The sequence below is a fragment of the Dendrobates tinctorius genome, unplaced genomic scaffold (assembly GCF_039654945.1).
Source record: "Dendrobates tinctorius isolate UK_male_01 unplaced genomic scaffold, ASM3965494v1 ptg000029l, whole genome shotgun sequence".
NCBI classification, from domain to species: Eukaryota; Metazoa; Chordata; class Amphibia; order Anura; family Dendrobatidae; genus Dendrobates; species Dendrobates tinctorius.
The window spans coordinates 7,204,926-7,226,651 of record NW_027361697.1 but is presented as its reverse complement, the minus strand read 5'-3'; the positions used below and the strand labels follow the sequence as shown (position 1 = coordinate 7,226,651).

At 46.6% G+C, this 21,726-nt stretch overlaps 1 protein-coding gene across 1 annotated transcript in view; it reads left to right on the top strand.

The window, feature by feature from the left end:
- The window catches only part of CACNA1E (calcium voltage-gated channel subunit alpha1 E), an 817,054-nt gene that overhangs the window by 366,474 nt on the left and 428,854 nt on the right, over positions 1-21,726 (top strand). The window contains exon 3 of the mRNA XM_073571345.1: positions 13,370-13,636. Coding sequence (XP_073427446.1) covers positions 13,370-13,636 — 267 coding nt within the window. The remainder of the gene's footprint in view (positions 1-13,369; positions 13,637-21,726) is intronic.

Sequence of the window (21,726 nt, the reverse complement as noted above, 5' to 3'; positions counted from 1 at the left end):
ACCATTTTGTTTCTGGTGTCCTTTGACAGCTCTTTGGTCTTCACCATAGTGGAGTTTGGAGTGTCACTGTTTGAGGTTGTGGACAGGTGTCTTTCATACTGATAACAAGGTGAAACAAGTGCCATTACTACAGTAATTGTAATGCAACTGCAAGGCAGTTGCACGCATCCTTCACCAGGGGGCACGGGTAAAGGAAAAAAGGTAGCACTCACCGTGTAGCACCTCAGTGCAGGAGCTCGGGGCACCACTAGGAGGCAACAGAGTAGTCAGACAGGCCGGTCAGCAACAAACAGAAAGACGAAGTACCAAAGGTCACAGCAATGCATGCGGTCAGAGACAAGCCAGAAATCAGAACCAGACGTGAGCGCAGTATCCAAAACGTAAGACAGAAGACATAGTCGAGGTACAAGCCAGTGAGTCAAAGCCAGTAGGGAAGCGTAGTAACAGAGACGGAAAGCAGGAGGCGGGGTTCAGAATTCAAGCCGAGTCATACACTGTAGGGAAACCACCAAACACGCACTAAGTCAGGGAGGGAACAGGTCAGGCCCAAATATGGGAAGTCAGAGGCAGAAGGATTACAGGTATTTGGGTCAGCTGCTCAAGCCATAGACTAGAACTATTACTGACAAATGCTACCAGGAATGACACCAATAAATAGCCACCAAAGAACCAATGAGAGGCAGGAAAAGCTAACCCCACCATAACCAGGCTGGGGAAAGAAAAGCAAGAAGCAAACCCCAACCTGGATCATGACAGTAATGAGTGGAGGACAGAGGAACCTCTTAAAGAGGAAGTTACAGGTCTGTGAGAGCCAGAAATCCTGCATGTTTTTAGGTGAACAAATACTTATTTTCCACCATAATTTGCAAAATAAATCTTGCCAAATCAGACAAGGTGATTTTCTGGATTTGTTTTCTCATTTTGACTCTCATAGTGGTGGTCTCCCGATGATGTCAATTACAGGCCTCTCTCCTCTTTTTAAGTGGGAGAACTTGCACAATTGGTGAGTGAATAAATACTTCTTTTCCCCACTGTAGATGAAGCTGTTGGGTACTGCACATCCGCCATCTATTCAAATCAATAGGGACTGGCCACTGTTCTGTCGATTAAGCTGTACTGTGCAGCTCTGTAACTAAGCAGTTACAGCTGCCTCCAACACTGGAAACAGCAGATCGGCGAGGATGCTGGGTGTCGTACCCCTCAATCAGACATTGATGACCTATCCTAAGGATATGGGCCCGACTGTTCAGATACCTGCACATCTGAAGCTATATTGATGAAATGCCTGGCCCAATAATGGGGGGGCCACGCCGCTGTTTGCACAAAGTACCAGAAACTACAGCAAAACCAAAGAAATGAGCTGGAGTGTAAGTTGGTACATTCACACTCTAGCCATTTCACAGAGAAAATCCAAGAAAATAACAAAATTAACATATACCCTGTATTAAGTAAATAAGTAAATAGTAATTATACATCTAAATAACATAGGGTGCTTAGTTAAAGGTGTTGTGCTAATAGTTGACAACCTCTTTAACACAATTTTGATTTTAAAAAAAGTAAAAGCTATCCCACCGTGACAAGTTGTGTACCCAGTCGGATCCTATCCTATTTCTTGTGTCAGCTGAAAACTTTTCAAGATGGGTTGTAACCATGGCGGCCATTTTGAAGTCCAAATTAATTCAGCACGCCGAACTGGGTCATCCCCGTTGAGATGCTGCAGCAGCTGGCTTTTGTAAGGTGCCATTTGTGAGTAGCTAATATCCGCCAAAGGGATGTTCGACTGATGCCAGATCGGCGCGCTGAATTTGCATAATTGGCAAAACAAAAATTGGAACCGGACCCTCAGGTTACACAGGACATTATGTTCAGTGATGAGACAAACTTTTTTGGGTGGGCCATTTATATGGATACACCTAAATAAGATGGGAATGGTGACAGTTTTCTTGCGTAGGGTGTCTTGCATTGAAATCTGCTGCAATGACCCCGGATACTGTGTTCACCAGACATCAACACAATTTCTATCCGCTCCTCACGTGTTAACCGCTGCAACATGTCAATGACTGTAAACAAAGAGGAACTTGTGAATAACTCATGAAAGACTAAAGTTGCGTTAAAACCAAGCACACCATTGGTTTTCTTGTGAAATTCTCAATACGTTTGATGTGTCACATGACCCTCTTCCCACTGGAAAAAAATAAAGTTGGATCCAAAATGGCCGACTTCAAAATGGCCGTCACGGTCACCACCCATCATGAAAAGTTTCCCCCCTCCCATATACTAATGTGCCACAAACACGAAGTTGATATCACCAACCATTCCCATTTTATTTAGGTGTATCCATATAAATGGCCCACCTGTATATACAGTATACATATATAATATAATATATATATACACAGTACATGTAGTTTAAAAGTCTTAGGCAAGTTTGGAATAATAGAGAAAATATGAAATACGGTATATATACAATGCTTATTACTGTACGTGTCTGCTCTAATTTATAATCAGGTATATAGCGTCTGCCATGCTCCTGATAAATGGCCTTACTTCCCATTCTCTTGACATTTAGTCTATAATAACCATGTCCGTATGTTACTCCCTATTTGCAGAGAATGCCCATTTGTCTTTAGGCTTCTCTGTTGTTTTGTATCTCTAAGAACCTGCTGGCTTATAGCGGGTCTGTTCCTACTAACAGGAAGCTAAACGTAATCATCTTATTAGACGCTGATCACATTAACTTCTTCTCCTGCATTGATCTCTCAGAATGTCACAAAAGAGAATGAATGGAATCACCATTATCTGTGTATATGATTCACTGAAGGATGGCAGGACTGTATAATATGTCATGTAAAATGGTTGTGCCGGCCCTTTATCTACTGTCTCTAACAAGATCCTCCTGTTCCAAATATTACAAATAAATAAAAATCTGTAATAATCAACACATCCTGCCTTTAATTCTGGTCAGCTCTAATTATTGTTCCTTTTCATCTGCTTTGTGGTGGCTCTTATCAATATGCCGGACCATCCCTTGTTTTGAGTGACGAGTGGATGAAATCTGGTGGGCACACTCTGCTTCCCACAAGCTGCAACGGAACACGACTACGGATAAATAAAAATATACTTGTATTAACCTCAGTATTATTTGATTCCTAGAGTTCAGATTATTATGAACAGGTCTCATTTTTTTGGCATTATTTTAATGGCTTGTGAGTATTATTGTTTTGTCATTTTCCATAAGAAGGATAACATGATGTTTGGTGGTATAGTAAGATGTACAGTAGATTGGGATAATGTAATTCTGAGCAATGATATATCACATTGTGTCATCTGAGTGTCTACGTGGGCTGCATAATAGCTAGCTGGATAAAAAAATATATATACGTATGATAGATAGATAGATAGATAGATAGATAGATAGATAGATAGATAGATAGATAGATAGATGATAGATACAAGTGCTTCTCACAAAATTAGAATATCATCAAAAAGTGAATTTATTTCATTTCTTCAATACAAAAAGTGAAACCCATATACAGTATTATACAGAGTCACTACACACAGAGTGATGTATTTCATGGGTTTATTTCTGTTAATGTTGATGATTATGGCTTACAGCCAATGAAAACCCAAAAATCATTATCTCAGTAAATTAGAATACTTCATAACACCAGCTGGAAAAAATGATTTTAAAATCCGCAATGTTGGCCTACTGAAATGTATGTTCAGTAAATGCACTCAATACCTGTGTGGCAATGGCAGGTACGCGGGATGCAGTGACGAGACGTGAGACGGATTAAACTTTAGGTAGTAACTTTTATAGATAGATGCTGGTAGGGCTATCCTAAGCAACCAAACAAAATAACAGCAATTGTCCTCACAGGGACCAAATACAAGAAAACACTGATTATGAGAACACGACTACTCCAGCAAAGGCCGGTCACTATAGGGCCGCAGTATGGCCGACTACGGGTCCTTAGTTATTATGTGTCACTTAGCCGTCCTGACGTACCTCGGCATATCGTTCAGTGGTGCTCCGGTGTCGCAGCTGCTGGGCCCAGCCGCTGAGGATCTGGCGTGGTCTTCGGGCGTTCCAACGCCCAGGCGAAGCAGGGGCACAACAGGCACTAGAAGAGTTCTTTGGCAGACTATCCCCCCAGTGGAGGCAGCGGGATACCACCTGGGGGGTGGGAGAGTGAAGGCCACAGCCGCGGGCTGGAGCCAGGCGGCGCCGCGGGTGGCGGAGAAGCGGTGGTCTTCGGTCAGCTTGGCGCCGTCTCCCTGCGGTCCACCAAGAGTCTCCCTTCTGTTGCTGTCCTCCTCTCTGGTTATTGCTGGAGGCTCTGGCTCCCTGGCATCCTCATGGTCTCCTGCTCCTTCTCTCCCATTCTGCTGACTCACTCTGACTGGCGTTCTCTGCCCCTTTTATATAGGCTCCTCCCCCAACAGTCCTGGAAGTCTCAGCGGTCCATCCCCTAACTCTGCTCCCCGGAAACAGACCCCCCTAAGAACCTAGATGACGGTCCCCTTGGTTCCGGCCCGGGCAATCGGCGGGGGCCCCTCCTCCTACACTCCCCCATCCTGTATGCTCGCCAGTCCTCGGGCGAGGGCTTTGGTGGGCTCGGGTTGCCCTTTTGAGGCAAAAGTTCTTGTTGCCATACGAACTGGTCCTGTTTGTAACGTTCGGGGGGGTTTGCCAGCTGTTGACCGCTCGGAGCGTCTTGGTTCGACTGTGTAAAACTGAGGAAAAAAAAAGGGCAATAGGGTCTTATCTGGGTGGAAAATGGAATAAATTCAGAGGGAATCTACTCACCTTTTCCAGGGCGGATAAAAGCATGTAAATCAATGTCAGCCTGCTGCACGCCCGAAGGTTCACAAATGTGATCGCCAATATAACTCCTTTTGGATAAGAGATTTAAACCAGGCTTACTGTGCGCTGCTGAGACCAGGATAAAATCACCACTTGAAAAGTTTAACTCTTTATTCCCAACGCGTTTCAAAGTGAAATAACACTTCTTCTTCAGGGGATGACATATAGTCGACTATAGTTATCTCTTATCCAAAAGGAGTTATATTGGTTCGACTGTGGTGGGGCTTTCTGGGGTGGTGGCAGGTGGTGGGCTGGTCGACTCTGGCGGCCTGACTGGACCTGCTGAGATATTATTCCTTGGAGGGCCCGCTTGTGTCGCTGGGTGATCTTCATCATCTGGGTCCCAGACTGTTGGCAGTGGTTCGGGGACCTGAGGAGTAAGCTCGGGTCGCATGGGGTCAGTGGATGTACAGGGCCGCAACAAATTACGGTGCACAGTGCACGTGGGAAGGGCCCTGTCTTTTTCAGGTTGTATCTCGGACACAGACCCGTCGGAGCTTATTCGGCGCAATACTCGGTAAGGACTTGCTTCCCACCGAGGTTCTAACTTGTTCTGGGGGCGCTGGTCTAGCACAAGTCCTCGATCCCCAGTCTGGAGGTCGGCAGGTAGAGGCAGAGTCCCCCCTAGGTGTTCCAGGTCCTGGAGTTTTGTATGGACGATTCGGTGAATGGTTTGTAGCCGCTGTCAGTGGTTTCGGACCCACGATGACACCCCGGTCCAGGGTTGGGGTTCCTCCAGGTTCAGTTCCACCTCCGTGATCCCTTTGCCTTCCCGCCCAAACAGCAGCGAGTAGGGGGTATAGGCGGTAACCCAGTGCACCCGGTTGTTATAAACCCACACTAGTTCAGGAACATACTCAGGCCAGGGGGCCTTTCGGTCACTCTCCAGGGTACACATTTGAACATTTGAATTAGTGTCCGATTAAATCGTTCGCAGGCCCCGTTTCGCTACGGGTGGTACGGCATGGTCCGGGATTTACTGATACCGTAGAGACGATGTAATTCTTCCTTGACTTTTCCCAGGAAGCACGCTCCCTGGTCTGAATGTATCCGTTGGGGGCAGCCGTACACTTTTATAAAGTTCTTACAGATTGCATAGGCTGCCGACTCCACAGTTTGATCTCGGGTGGGGGTTACCATGGCAAATTTGGTGAAATGATCCACCATGACGAGACAATGTTCATACCCCTGGTAGGCGGGGCCAATGGTCAAGTAGTCCACCATCAAGAGCTCGAGGGCTGCTGATGTCACTATCGTCTGTACTGGGGCCCGTTGCGTGGGTGGTTTAGCCAGCTCGCATAGGCGGCAGGCCCGGCAAGCTTCTTCCACAGCAGCGTGCAGACACGGATGGTAAACTGTCTGCTGCAACCATTGCAAGGTCATTTGAGCTCCGAAGTGAGCCCCCTTTTCATGGGCTTCCTGAGCCAGTTCACTGAGTTGGGCTCCGGGCACGACTACCTGCCAAGTTGTTGCAGACGTCGCCCGTGATATTGCCTTCCGATACAATAGTCCTTTCTTGATGACTAGTTTCTCCCATTGGTGTAGCATTAGCAACATATCCTGATTCAAGGTATGTCTTCGGGAGTCGGTAGGTAGTCTGCTGGTGGTCACCCACCGGCGTAGGAGCCCAATTTCTTCGTCTTCTTGCTGCTGTTGGATGCATCCGTCACATTATTGTTCCAGCATACCCCTTGGGAGTCCTAGATGGGATTCTTCCTGTTTGGCAGCCGTGAGCACGGCGGCAGTGAGGGCGAACTGCGTCTCTTCCCCTTCTAATTCGTCATCTCGAATCTTCCCAGGAGTTGCATGCCAGATCCTGGAGAGGGCGTCAGCGTGCACATTTTCGGCTCCCCTTTTATAAATGATCTTATAGTTGAACTTGGCCATCCGGGCCACCCATCGCTGCTCCAGAGCCCCTAGTTTGGCATTCTCAAGATGGGCCAGAGGGTTGTTGTCGGTTCGCACCACCACCTCGGAGCCCACCAGGTACTCTGCGAACCACTCTGTCATGGCCCACACTACCGCGAGGAGCTCAAGCTTAAAAGGAGCTGTAATTGTCAGGGTTACGTTCAGAGTCATGAAGTGATCGTCTACTGTAAGCAATCACCCTCTCCCGGCCGTCTTGGATTTGTGTCAACACAGCCCCTAGCCTGTGGAGGCTCCCGTCGGTGTGCATTACGAATGGTTGCGAGAAATCCGCATAAGCTAACATCGGGGCACCCGAGAGTGCAGCCTTAAGGTCTTGGAAGGCTTCCTATTGCGGTTGTTGCCACTAGACTTCCCGCCCATTCGCCCCGGCAGGAGCCCCCTTTAGCAGGTCCTGCAGGGCTCGGGCTCGGCGTGCAAAATTCTTTACAAAACAACGGTAGTATCCGGCCAACCGCAGGAAGGCTCGCACGTCTTTTACCGTCTCGGGGGTAGGCCATCCCTGTATGGTGGCAACCTTTTCCAGGGACAGTCTAACGCCCTCGGCAGAAACAATATGCCCCAGATATTCGATCTGGGTGTGAAACAAGTGGCATTTCTAGGGTTTTACCTTCAACCCGTACTTCTGCAGCTGGCCAAACACTTGCCCCAACCGCCTCAGGTGGTCCTCAAACGTGGCAGCATAGATGATGATATCGTCCAGATATATCAGCGTGGCCTCGAAGTTGAGATCTCCCAGACACCGCTCCATCAGCCGCTGAAGGTCCCCGGGGCGTTGGCCAGCCCGAACGGCCTCCGATTGAATTCAAACAGTCCCATGGGAAGAATGAACGCCGTCTTGGCCCTGTCTTCTTCCGACATCGGCACCTGCCAGTACCCGCTGGCCAGATATAAAGTCGAGAAGTACGTCGCCTTCCCCAAGGCGGACAGGGACTCTTCTATACGGGGCAGCGGGTACGAATCTTTGATGGTGCAGGCGTTCAACTTCCGATAGTCCACACAGAACCGCAGGGTGCCATCTTTTTTGTGAACCAACACGATGGGAGCCGCCCAGGGGCTCTGGCTTTCTCGAATGACCCACTTCCGCAGCATTTGGCCCAATAAAGTTTTCACCTCCTGGTATAGCTGTGCAGGGATTTGCCAATATCATTCTCGAATGGGGACCGTTCCTGCCGTGGGAATTCCATGCGTGATGGCTGTGGTGCATCCAAAATCATCCTCGTGGCTGGCGAATACCTTGTGGTACTGTCCTAGCAATGTTTCCACCTGGAGAAGTTGGGCTGGAGTCAGGCCGGAGAGTTCGGCCCGCATTCTTTCCAGGATAATTCGGCCCTTTTCCTGGGTCGAGGACTCGGCAGTCTACAGGGTTCGGATAGTCACTGCCCAAGGGTCCTCTGGTTGCACCCTTACTTGGACCACAGGGGCTGGCAGCACCTCTTCTAAAGGCCTCACCAGCTTGGTCATTTCGGCCCAGGGCTTCAAAATGATGTCTTGGTCTTCTAGGTTGATGCAGCACACCAGGACGGTCCCTCTCTGCACAGTGGTCAGGCAGCGGGCCACCAGTATGCCAGGATACAGGCGTGCCGAATAGCACGGCTCCACCTGCATCTCCACACCCTCCAAAAGCTCCGGGGCCCAAATAGGCAGGGCCACCACTGTCTGCCCGGGGAGCAGCACGAGCGGGGGAGCCGCTGGCGTGATGACTTTGCCCAGTGCCTCACCTTCCTGGCAGTCCTGGAGTACTCGCGCCTCCCGCACCAACTGCTGGAGGACCCACCCTTGGGGCGTGTGGGAACCCTACTGTTTCAGGGTCTCTTGTGTGGGGTCATTGAGGAGTAAATTGCCAAACTCCCGCAGTATGTTCATACCCAGGGTGGCTGGATGTTTGTTATTGGGTTCCCCTTGGGTGAGGACCACTCCCCGGTGGCCGAGGGATTTACCACACAGCGTCATCTGCATCCAGACCACTCCTGCGACAGGGACCGGTAGTTAATTGGCGGCTACCAGTGTTATCATGGACGCCCACTGGGGTCTCGCTGCCTTGGGAAAATGCTGCCAAAAGTAAGTTGCAGGCATGGTCGTTACTTGCGACCCCGTGTCCACTAGGCACCGTACGGCACATTCCTCAACCTCTGCCCATACCACTGGACACATTGCGACCAGATCTTTGGGACTTCCACCATCCCATGTCGTGGTTTCTGGCTCCGAGCGGCGTCCCCCCAGCCCGGAGCCCTCTAGTTTAATGGCCGCCGGGGTGGGTATCTCCCACGCTGCGGACACTTTCGTGCGAAGTGGCCCAGCTCCCCGCACTCATAACACCGGGGTTGTGAGGGACGGCTGCCCGGGGCATTGTGAGGCCCCCAGGGCCCTGGATTGGAACTAGGCCTCCCAGTCGTGACCTCGGTCCTTCTTTTCACTTCGGCCAACTCGTCCCTGATGTTCTTCAGCTCTTGTTTCACCTCTTCTATCCATTGGGGCTTCCCGACAACATTCACGGAGGCCTCCACACTCTGGACCTTCCCCGCAGGGACCGTCAGTCCCTGCTCCTGCTCTCGAGCACGCGCCTGACTCCCCACCTCAGAGAAAGTCATACATGGGTTCACTTGGACCTGCTCCCGTAATGCCTGCTTTACCAAAGGGTCCCGGAGTCCAGTCACTAACAGGTCGTGTAGGGTAATGTTGATGGGTCCTACCCCTACGCCGTCCTTCCGCTCGATGGCCGTGTATAACTCCTGGAGGACATTCATATACTGGGTGATGGTCTCCCCCTCTCCCTGCATACGACTGAACAACCGGGTCCTCAACTCTCCCACATTTGTTGGATTCCCATGGGTCTCTTCCAGAATCCGCAAGACCCTAGCAAAGGTGTTGTGGTGTCCCGGGGGCCTCAACATTACTGAATCCTGGGCCTCCCCCTCTAATGCCGTGAGAGCTACCTCGGCTTCCAGGTCAGGGGTCATCGGATGCATTCGAAAGAGCCCTCGCATCCGCTCTGTCCAGCTCCACAGCATGGTGTTGGAGCTGGAGAACCTAGGCAGGTAGCTTAGCATAGGCCCCAAAGAGATGTTGGACTGGGGGCCTTCGTTATTTGCTGAGTCTACAACCTGCTCTGGTCTGGGGTGCCATTGTCCACACTCGGAGACTGCATCCTGCCGACTACGCCAAATGTGGCAATGGCAGGTACGCGGGATGCAGTGACGAGACACGAGACGGATTAAACTTTAGGTAGTAACTTTTATAGATAGATGCCGGTAGAGCTATCCTAAGCAACCAAACAAAATAACAGCAATTGTCCTCGCAGGGACCAAATACAAGAAAACACTGATTATGAGAACCAGACTACTCTTGCAAAGGCAGGTCACTATAGGGCCGCGGTGTGGCCAACTACGGGTCCTAAGTTATTATGTGTCACTTAGCCATCCTGACGGTCTCCTGCTCCTTCTCTCCCGTTCTGCTGGCTCACTCTGACTGGCGTTTTCCGCCCCTTTTATATAGGCTCCTCTCCCAACAATCCTGTAAGTCTCAGCGGTCCATCCCCTAACTCTGCTCCCCGGAAACAGACCCCCTGGGAACCTAGATGACGGTCCCCTTGGTTCCGGCCCGGACACTCGGCAAGGGCCCCTCCTCCTACACCTGGCCGGGGCTCCTTTTGCATCAATTACTGCATCAATGCAGCGTGGCATGGAGGCGATCAGCATGTGGCACTGCTGAGGGGTTATGGAAGCCCAGGTTGCTTTGATAGCAGCCTTCAGCTCGTCTGCATTGTTGGGTCTGGTGTCTCTCATCTTCCTCTTGACAATATCACAGAGATTCTCTATGGGGTTAAGGTCAGGCGAGTTTGCTGGCCAATCGAGCACAGTGATACTGCTGTTTGTAAAAGGTACTGGTACTTTTGGCAGTGTGGACTGGTGCAAGGTCCTGCTGGAGAATGAAATGTCCATCTCCAAAAAGCTTCTCGGCAGAGGGAAGCATGAAGTGCTCTAAAATTTCCTGGTAGTCGGCTGCGCTGATTTTGGATTTATAAAACACAGTGTGGACCTACACCAGCAGATGACATGGTGCCCCAAATCATCACTCATTGTGGAAACTTCACACTAGACCTTGGAAATCAAGGTCCCAGAGTCAGGAGGAAGAGTGGAGAGGCCACAATCCAAGCTGCTTGAGATCCAGTGAGAAGTTTCCACAATCAGTGATGGTTTGGGGAGCCATGTCATCTGCTGATGTAGGTCCACTGTGTTTTATCAAGACCAAAGTCAGCACAGCCGTCTACCAGGAAATTTTAGAGCTCTAAAGATTTTTGCCGACAAGATTTTTGGAGATGGAAATTTCATTCTCCAGCAGGACTTTTATCCCTGTGTGTGATACTAAGTAACCAGCCCTGGAACGTGTTTTTGATCACAGATAATTATTTTACAGATTATAAAGTAGTAGTGACAGATTAGGTGCTGGTGTGTATATATCTGAATATAGACAGATGTTTATGTTATTCATTCTGTTTCATGATTACAGATACTCCATAGGGAAGAGTTGTAAACATTTGTATCACTTTACTTACCTAACTTTCAGTTTAGTTCTCCAAGGAGCTTGTTTCCATTAGGTTGTTCATTTACACAGTTACTTTCTATCTCCCCAGCAGCCTGAATCCATTAATAATTAGGACCTATCACAAAGAATGTAAATGCACATTCAGACCTTAGTCTTTGGTAGACATGTGAGTGAGTGAGTGAGTGAGGGACTTAGATGAGTGACTGAGTGGATGACTCAATGAATGAGTGACTGAGCAGATGAGTAACCGAGTAGATGAGTGACTTGAGTGGAAGAGTAAGTGAATAGATAAATGAATGAGTAGATGAGTGAATGAGTAGATGAGTGACTGAGTGGTGACTTAGTGAGTGGATGAGTGAGTAGATGAATGAGTGAATGGCTGAGTGAGTAGATGAGTGAGTAGAGGAGTGACTTGAGTGGATGAAAAAGTGAATAGATAAATGAGTGAGTGGATGAGTGAGTGGATGAGTGAGTAGATGAATGTGTGAGTGGCTGAGTGAGTAGATGAGTGAGTGGATGAGTGACTTGAGTGGATGAAAAAGTGAATAGATAAATGAGTGATAAAAGTCAAGACAAAAAGCGGACGGCACCGCTGTTACCGTGTGACTTCAAATGATGTGCGGCATACAGAAGCCCAGCAGCTGGGAATATCGGGTGCCAGATCTGGAAACAGTCAATCCTGGGAATCCATGCAAAGAGAAGAGGTCGCACTCATCGAGATGGAAGTTTCACTGATTTATTGACATATCATGAACATGTCAAGTCGGGGGAGTGACATAAGGAGTGCTAGAAAGGCTGCCAACGGCCGTTTCGCGCTGCTCGAGCGCTTCAACGGGTCAGGGAACATGTCACTCCCCCGACTTGACATGTTCATGATATGTTAATAAATCAGTGAAACTTCCATCTTGATGAGTGAGATAAATGAGTGAGCGGATGAGTGAATAGATGAATGTGTGAGTGGCTGAGTAGATGAGTGACTTGAGTGGATGAAAAAGTGAGTAGATAAATGAGTGAGTGGATGAGTGAGTGGGTGAGTGAGTGAGTGAGTGGATGAATAATTGAGTAGATGGATGAGTGACTGTTGGATTAGAAGGGAAAAATAAAAAAATCCATAGGAAAATGCAACATTACAGTCTGCAAGAAGCCCCTTGAATTAGGCTAGATGAGCAGTGGGTGGACCCGGTGGGGTGAGTGCTGCTGTGCCCAGGAAGCTCTGTGCAACAGGCGATCCCAGAGCTGTAATCTTCCCGCAGCACAGACCCTATCTCCATGATGTATGCAGGCTTTGTGCATTCCACTTTTGCTGTGACTCCTTACAAGGTCTCACTGGGTGACTTGCACTCCATGTGCTGCTGCTTTCATGCTTACAATGTGTTCCCTGCCTTGCCTGGATGCCTTGCCCATCTGAAAGTGATTTAATTACGTCTGATGATTCCCCACCCAAGGCTGCACAGGCTGATCTCCATGTCTCCGTGCAACAGTCCTCTCCCATCCCCTCTTCTGTGTCTGTGAAGTTCTCCTCTGACCCCACAGATCTGCCTCTGCTGCCCCCATCCTCTCCCCCTTAGTGTAGATGGGGCACCTGGAGAGATCGGGGTGTAGCTGTGTCTTCTCCAGCATCGCCTGCCCCCCTGGGCTTTGGGACGTGTCCTCCTGATGTGAATAGGATCGTGTTGCTTCCCAACTCAATGATAATCCCAGCTCTTCATGTGTGCGCACAGCTCCTGCACCATGTGCACGGTCTGGCTGCTGATTAGCCATTCATTGATGAGCAGGTTGGGCGACCAGATCTAGATTCTCCTTTGTAGCATCGGCAGACGGGGGCTGTGAGGCAGATTCTCTTGGATTTTTATTCTAAGGCTGGGGATTTGCATCTAGACACAGTTCACATACAGAGTGAGTATTGTGTTGGTGCTGCTGGCTGTTGCTCTCCATCATCATCATCTTCTTCCATCATCATCATCATCATCATCATCATCAAGCCTCTTCTGGTCTGCTTCTTCATGTTCCTTTTTTTCTTTCAACTTCCAGGATGGCTCGTTTTGGAGAGGCGGTGGCTGGGAGATTGGGGTCCGGAGATGGAGGATCAGAAAGGAGCAAGACCCTCCAAGGGTCCCCAGCTGCTCCAGTGGGGACCCAGGCAGCTTTTAAGCAATCCAAAGCCCAAAGAGCAAGGACCATGGCTTTATACAACCCCATCCCTGTCCGGCAGAATTGCTTCACAGTGAACAGGTCCTTGTTCATCTTTGGAGAAGACAACATCATAAGGAAATATGCGAAGAAGCTCATCGACTGGCCATATCCTTTACTGTATGCCATGGAGATGGCATGTGGGATTTCTTTTCTCATATATTGCCAGCTAATATTTCTGCTGCAGATAATGGCAATTTTCTTTAAGGCGTTCACTAAAAGGTAAGAGAGCAAGAAATTTGTGTGTGGATAGAAGATGCAGAGTGCATTGTCTCAGCCTGGTATCTATCACTTGTAGCTCGGTCTGATGCATTTTGCAGATGGTTTAGTAGATGGTCAATGGCAATGATGCCCCTGATCCTAAATTGGGAAGGCATGCACCCTTCCCCCCCCAACAGCCTTGTGGAGTAGAAGTTCACCTGCTCCTTAGCTCTGAGCTACCTCTTACTGTAGCAGTGTGGGAGGAGAGGGTGATGTTGGGTCTTCACAGCCCCCTCTTCTTCTTTTTATCGCAATGATTAATTATTGATGCTCACAGATATCTGGGTTTCTTTTTGTCTCTAGAATACACTTATACCATGCAATGATTTCTTTTACAGCAGCGATGACAAATCGACTTCTATCCAGATTAAACCTTGGTTGTCAACAGGTGCAAATTGAAAGAGACCACAGAGCACATCACTATGGGGCGAGCGTGCATAAGGCTGTATGGGCAGCACCATGGACAGTGGCTAGCAGGAGATCATCCTCTAGGTGGATGGAGGATGGGGGGGCTCTACAGAGGCTTTACTCACACATCAGTATTCCTATGCCAAAAGAAAGTGTCTCCAAAACACAGAACAGGTGTCAGTCTTTCCATTAGTTTTCCTCTGTATCTTCTGCTCCTGCTTTTGTCACTTAAACACTGATACAGTAAGAAAATACTGACCTCTGAAAAAAGCCTTTAGAGATACTGTTGGTGAATGTAGAACTCTATGAAGAGTAATAACGTTCTACAATGACATTATAGTCCACCCTCTAGGACAGAGTTCCCCAACTCCAGTCCTCAAGAGCCACCAACAGGTCATGTTTTCAGGATTTCCTTAGTGTTGCCCAGGTGATGGAATTATTGCCTGTGCAGGTACTGCAATTATCACCTGGGCCATACTAAGGAAATCCTGAAAACATGACCTGTTGGTAGCTCTTGAGGACAGGAGTTGGGGAACACTGCTCTAGAATATTGTAGGATTAAGCTATAGGAAAATGGACCAAGAGATAGCCGCCATATGTAATTGCATCAATGTTCCATAGGCCAAATGATTAATCATATCAAAGTATTTTTGCACATGGAAAATCTTAAACCAATAAGGCCAGGGGTGTAACTACCACGGTCAAGGAGTCGCCACTGTGACCGAGCCCGTGGGGAGTCAAGGGCCTGGTAGGCATATCTCCCAATTGTCCTGATTCTCATGGGACAGTCTCATTTTTAACCCCCACCTGCATCCCGCAGTGCACTGAGTCACCACGCCCCTCCATGCACCCCATACTCACCCTCCTGCAGAGATCAACCGCACTGACAGTAGCCCGTCGCTAGGCTGTTTTCTCCAATGTGCGCACAGGACATGTGATGAGGTCACAGGAGGGGAGGAGTCGGGGTCACATGATCAGGGACTTTGGTGTCTACAGGACTCTGCTGTGCTGGTTGTCATGGTGCACTGTTGGATGAGGTAAAGTTTTTGTGTGGGGTCAGGAGGGGTTTACAGTGTGGATGTAGCAGAGCTGTGTGTGTACGAGGTGTACGGAGCGGAGCCGTGTGTGTACAATTTTGGATGGAGCCGCGCCGCGCGTGCGTACGAGGTGTACACAGCTGAGCCGCGCGTGCGTACAAGGTGTACGGAGCTGAGCCGCGCGTGTGTACGAGGTGTGCGGCGCTGAGCCGCGCGTGTGTACGAGGTGTGCGGAGCTGAGCCGCGCGTGCGTACGAGGTGTACGGAGCTGAGCCACGCGTGCGTGCGAGGTGTGCGGAGCTGAGCCGCGCGTGCGTACGAGGTGTACGGAGCTGAGCCGCACATGGGTATGGGGTGTATGGAGCGGACATGTGCGTGTATTTTGACATGGGGGGGCCCCATTTGAAAGTTCGCACCAGGGCCCATAACTTTGTGGTTACGCCACTAAATATGGCCATGATGCATCTTACAGCTGATTGACTTTAATTAACAATCAATGAAATGGAACATTTTCCTAAAGACAAAAACCCTTTCATTTCATCTTTTCACCACCATTGATCATTTCTGATCACTGAGCTTGTAACACAATAGTTATAGTTGTAACACAGTGATTATCACATCAGCTTCATCCATCTCAACAGGTGAAGTAACCTCCTATCTGTGGCAGGTGTAGGGGTAATCAATGACTGGAAGGGACGTGATGTTAATATTACTTATGTTGGGATGTAAAGGTAAGGATAATGGTGAGAAATAGGACAGGGCTTTATAAGATATATACTTTTTTTTATGCCAGATAGGGCTGAGGCTGTCATTGCCAATAATTATGGAAGGGGGGATAATTGGAAAAGAGGTTTTTAATATAATGCTTGGCATGTTGAAATGTATATCATGTAGGATTAAAAAGTTATCTTACTGGTGAACTGTTTGTCATCCTTCCTTCAGAGCCTTCTATATAATGAACTTACATTGCTTGAGGCAAACCCAATAGTCATTATTTCCATGAATTACCAGATACATCCTTTACTGGCAATGACTTTTCCTGTCAATACCAACTTTTTCCTATGGTATGCCCTCTATAATGTATCTGTTTAACCATTACCCTGCTGGACACACATTTCACTCCATCTGGAATTATTGACATTTCTTACTATTCTTATTAGATCTTTTCCTTATAGTAAGTGGAGCACTCAGGTGCATCGCTAGACCAAGATCAGTTTTGAAGAAGCATTCTATTCAAAGTTTTTATAATCTTATATATTGCAGTCTTCATATTATATAGCACGGCGTACATGCCATTGCTCATTTTGCGCTTCTACCCCGTTAATTGTTCTCTTTTCCTTTACGTCTACGACATCATGAGATTAAAAGCTGACTAACTGAATCCTTCCAAACACTATGTAGAAACAAGAAGTCTTTTTTCCCTGTATGAGTAATCATTAGAAATGCAGTTCTACATCATAACAAAGTCAATGGCAGTGGGAGGAGTGGAGCAGTTGGGTCAGGAATTGAAGAGGGGGTAGAGCTGGGCCAACAGGTGCTTTGGGGGGGATGTAAAATTGTAGTTCTAATGATGACTCACACAAGGAAAAGAGACTTCCTGGTTCTGTATTGAGTTTAGAAGGATTCAGCCAAGTCAATTTTAATCACGTGATGTCACTGACCTAATGAAAAAGAGAATAATTAACTGGGTAAAACGGCATAATGATGACTGCAATATTTTAAGAGGATAAAAACTTTGATGAGAGTGCTTCTTTTATCAAACGGAAAATCAAAGAAGCTTCCCATTCCATGACTGCAAGCAGAGATGTTAGAATCGATGTAAACAACTTGAAGACTTTGGTTCACCACAACTACGCTATTCGTGTGGTGTGCCGCTTATTCAAAGTATGTGAGAACAATTGCAGTATGCAAAAAAAGAATAAAGTGAGCTGAACCATGGCAGCCCCCATTTTAGCAGATGCCGTAATATAAAAATCGTATACATTATATACATTAGATGGATTTGGAATATCTCTTTTAAGAGGATCAGAAACAAAGATATAGGCGCATTTATCAACACTAAAGCTTAAATGACCATAACTAGAGCGGTTCTGCCCCCTTTTCCCATATTCTCCTGGTTACAGAGTAATGAGTTTTGAATATTTTAGAGGTTTTATGGAATATTTATTGATATCATGAGCACAGTAACAGATTCACTTTGATGTCGTAGTTATCCAAAAGGGAAAAAATGGCAGTATAGTATACGCAACAGGAGATGTCACAGATGTACAAACGTCATTAATATTCTCGTACTTCTGTGACATTATCTAATATTTGCAGTGACTTTTAATATTTTTTGTAGGTTTCATGGAATATTTATTCTTATTATGGGTAAGCACAGTAGCTAAGATACTCCATTGTGTGATCGTTGAAAGGGAACTATACTTTCCAGTAGCTCTTCAGAATAAGCTGCCATATGCGTGCTCATGAGGAATAACATTATCTTTGGCCATTATAAGACCTGTATACTGCATTTTCACTAGTGTTCCCCCTATTTAAGGTTCTGTATCTGCATTTGCAATTTACTATGAGCTAGTGGGTAGAGCATGCTATGATGTCTCCCATTCACATCACAGCACACAGGAGTTGATTATTTCCTGCTCTTCATACCTTAGCTAGCACACCGCCATGAAGTAGCAGCAGCAGCAGCAGCAGAGACTTCAATATAAAGCGATACTGAGCAGTGTAGATGTGATTACAGCTTTGGAGTGAGGTAAAAGACTTGCTAGAAAGCTCAGCATGGTTTATCTTTGTCTCGTACCAGTTTTCTTACTCTGCAGCTCACTTCTGTTCCCTCATCCTTTATAGTAAGTAATACGAGATGTAATTTGACACCTCACTGTGATGACAATCTGTCTTGTCTTGAACTGGTTTTCCAGACAAGCTCAGGAGGCAGAGGAGAGAAGAGGCTCATAAGTGGAGAAAGAAACCAATTTCTCGGATAGAATATATTATAAAGTTATGTTTATTCGCTTGATTTACGCAAAGTTTGCTGAAAGTACCGTTTCCATTTATTATATGCGGAAAAAAGGCCAGGATGGTATATGCAACAGGGACTTTCACAAATGTAAAAATTTAATACATTTGTACTCCTGGGGCACATCCCCTAATATTTGCTTGTAGATATACTAGCAGCAGGAGAACATTCCATTTTTCATCTTTTATTCTAATTTTTGGCAGGAAGAAACAGACAAGAAACATTGTTATGTGCATCTCTCAGTTGTGTTAGTCCTTCGGTGGAGATAAGAGTTCCTATTAGGACATATGTTTTTATCATTCAGGCCATTTCCACAAGGGTAATGTGCACAGAAATAGGCTAAGTCTGATCATCATCATGTATTAGCATTTAACGAGCTGGGGATGCAAATATTTTGCCGTAGGTGGCAGAAGTGCGAGAAATGTTTCACTTAGCCATTTATAGATGCTCCGTTTTCTAAATGCCTTCCCTTTTCGCCGGAGTTTTAAGGAACTAATACTGAATATAAATAATTGCGTTCTACACACTGGGGATCTTTGTGTCCTGAAGTACTGTTAACAACAACAAGCTAAATTAAGGAAAAAAAAAAAACATTGCTTGAAATTGCTTTTCAGTCCTTTACCTAAAACAAAGAACTGTAATCACTGTCTAATTCCAGCTCACCATTCTTAACATGCTAACTAACACAATGAGTGCTGGTTAAAGGAAATGCCTTGTTAATAGACTCCTGGAGTTTTCCTTAGTCTGAAACTTTGGCATTGAGTTGTAAATGATGCATTTCTCATTTATCCTGCGCCACTTAGCAGGTTTAGCGATGGGCTTATATTGCATTGCTGACATATTTTTCGGGAGCAGAGGTCACCAGACTGTCTGGGCTCATCATGACTTGGCTCTAAGAGATATATTACGTAATGTAAGTGCTCTCAATTCATGTGTTTATTTATTGCTCCTCGTGTCAGACGCTTTGGCAGCGGCCATGAAAATAAAAAACAAGGTACGGTTTTTGTAAAGAAAATGTCACTTAAATTTAAAGGGGTTATCCAGGACTACTTTATTATTTTACTATGGGCCTGAGGACTAACAAGCAGGTAGTTGTTAACTACCTGCCTGTTGTACCTGCCGCCGGTCATTGCCAGTAGAGAGTAGTCACAGCCCGCTCTTGCCGGCGACTCTGCAGCTCCTGCCGATGTCACATCTTACAGGGTAGATTCTTCACTTCCAATTTGCTCTACTGATGTGGCGCCACTGTGCCAACATCATGTTCACTGACGGCCAGCTTCCCGCAGGCTAACTTTGGGAAGCCGGCTGTCAATCAGCAATCGGCAGTCATTCCCCTGCGACAGAGCAGGTTAGAAGAGAAAGAGCTGCTCTGTTGATGTGGAGAAGCAGAATCGCCGGCAGGAGTGGTCACTGACCACTCTGAAAATACTAGCTAATGTAGGTATATAAAAGAGTTATCACCTATAATAATTATACTTATAGTATACACTTTAGTGGTTTATTTGCCAGTAAGAAAAACTACTTATTTCCTATACAAATGAAGGTATACAGTACAATCTGTGATTAAGGGCTCAATGCACTGTTGTGCCCCCTTAATTTGCTTACTGAGCACTGCATGAACTCAATCAGTGACTACACCTTCTCTGAAAAAACCCTGTCATTCACACAATGTCAGTGTGCAGTCTCATCACTGGCTCTGGTCTGCAGTACAGTGCCGAAAGGCACACTGACACTGACAACGGCTTGGCTCCTGCAGTGTCCGTGCTGAGGTGCAGAGTCGTGGATTGAGTTCTGCCTTGCATAACTACTGTAAATGAACATATAACAAAGTGCCTAGCATGGGGCCGTAACCGTGCACAGAGCTTTTGGGCAAGTCAAGAGCGCATCTGGCACCCCTCATTTCCATACAAAATATTTTTTTGCAGTCATCTAAACCTCTAAAACCTATACTACTACAGGTATGTTTTTTGGATTGGGTAAGTCCCCTATATAGACAGTATAAGTGGTTTCATTAACATTTTGGGATGACAGACTTCTTTTATTCTCTCTTGTCTCACAGTAGTTTAGGTGACTCAACTGTTACTGGAATTGCATGGATTTTACTTGTGGATTTGCATAGGTGAAGTCTGTAGAGGTTTACAGCACCAGACTGGTGGATGGGAATATACACATCTCATCTACGTGCTACAGAGTTTTTGCCAGTATAAATTGACATTCTATGGATTTGTAAAGCCATGTCAATTTTCAATGTAGATGTCACACATCTCGTCTGGAAACACCAATCGCTGCCATGTTCAGTCCTCTGGTGATGGAGGAAACATCAGGATCAGAAACTCCAGCCACTGCGATTAGGGTGGCTGGGAACTCTACCGCTGTCCGGTGTGGCAGTATGGGTGCTTCAGCCATTGGAGAGCACCACACCCTTCTGAAACTCCCAGATATACGTAATTTATTTTTCCTATGGTTTTCTGCTTCTTCTCAGCTCCTGTCTTGCCTATTAGTTTTTTCTTCTGATTTTAGACAGTTTACTCCCTACTCTTCAGTCTTATGATTTTGTACCTTGTCTGCTCTCTTGGTTCTCACCTGGAGACCTGACCTCTCCTAAACAGTCAAAACACGACACATAATTCGGATATGTTCAATCTATTTATAAAATGTTTATTTTCATTAGTATACATTAAACACTTGAAAACTTATTTGACATAATCACCACTGTGAGGAATATCCTAACTGCACTACGGGCTTCCAGCTTCAAAGTTGCAGAAAAGACAATGGACCTGAGCAATCCTCCTGCCAACCTGCACCACCAGCCAGCAGCAAGATCTATAGCCTCAACCTAGAGCCCCCAATGTAAATCCAGATCCCTGTACAAGGATTTAAGGATCAAGGCCAGGGCAACCACTGGGATCTGGTAAATGGAGTGACTAGCGCTAAGCCTGTCCATGGTGGCCATTTTTGGAGATGACAGGTGACCACTGTCAGTGCCCCGTTACAGTAGGATAAAATCTGTTGTGAAATAGCTCCATTTACACAAGGCAATTTTTTTTTAAGGAATAAGCAATTTTTTCTACTGTACAAGTGGAGCTATAGCTTAGAATCATAGAATCGTAGAATCATAGAATATTAGAGTTGGAAGGGACCTCAGCGATCATCATGTCATTACCAACCGTACATAATTGTTAGCATTTCCTACAAAACTCTTTCAAAGGAAAACGTGGTTTTCTTCTTCCTTTGACCAGATTGATCAGAAAGTGTCTAAGCAATGGCCAAACACTTGAGTGGGAACACATAAGCTTTATAATATGGTGTCGACTGGTTTGGCCAACTTTGATCTAACGTGTATGGTCAGCTTTAGAGATTGCATTGACTTGTATACAAGCGTAATATCGAATACAAGGAAACTGTATGCAAATTTTACATTGGATAATGTGATTCAGGATCAGTTACACATCTTCCTAGTGGGTTTGGTCTTATTG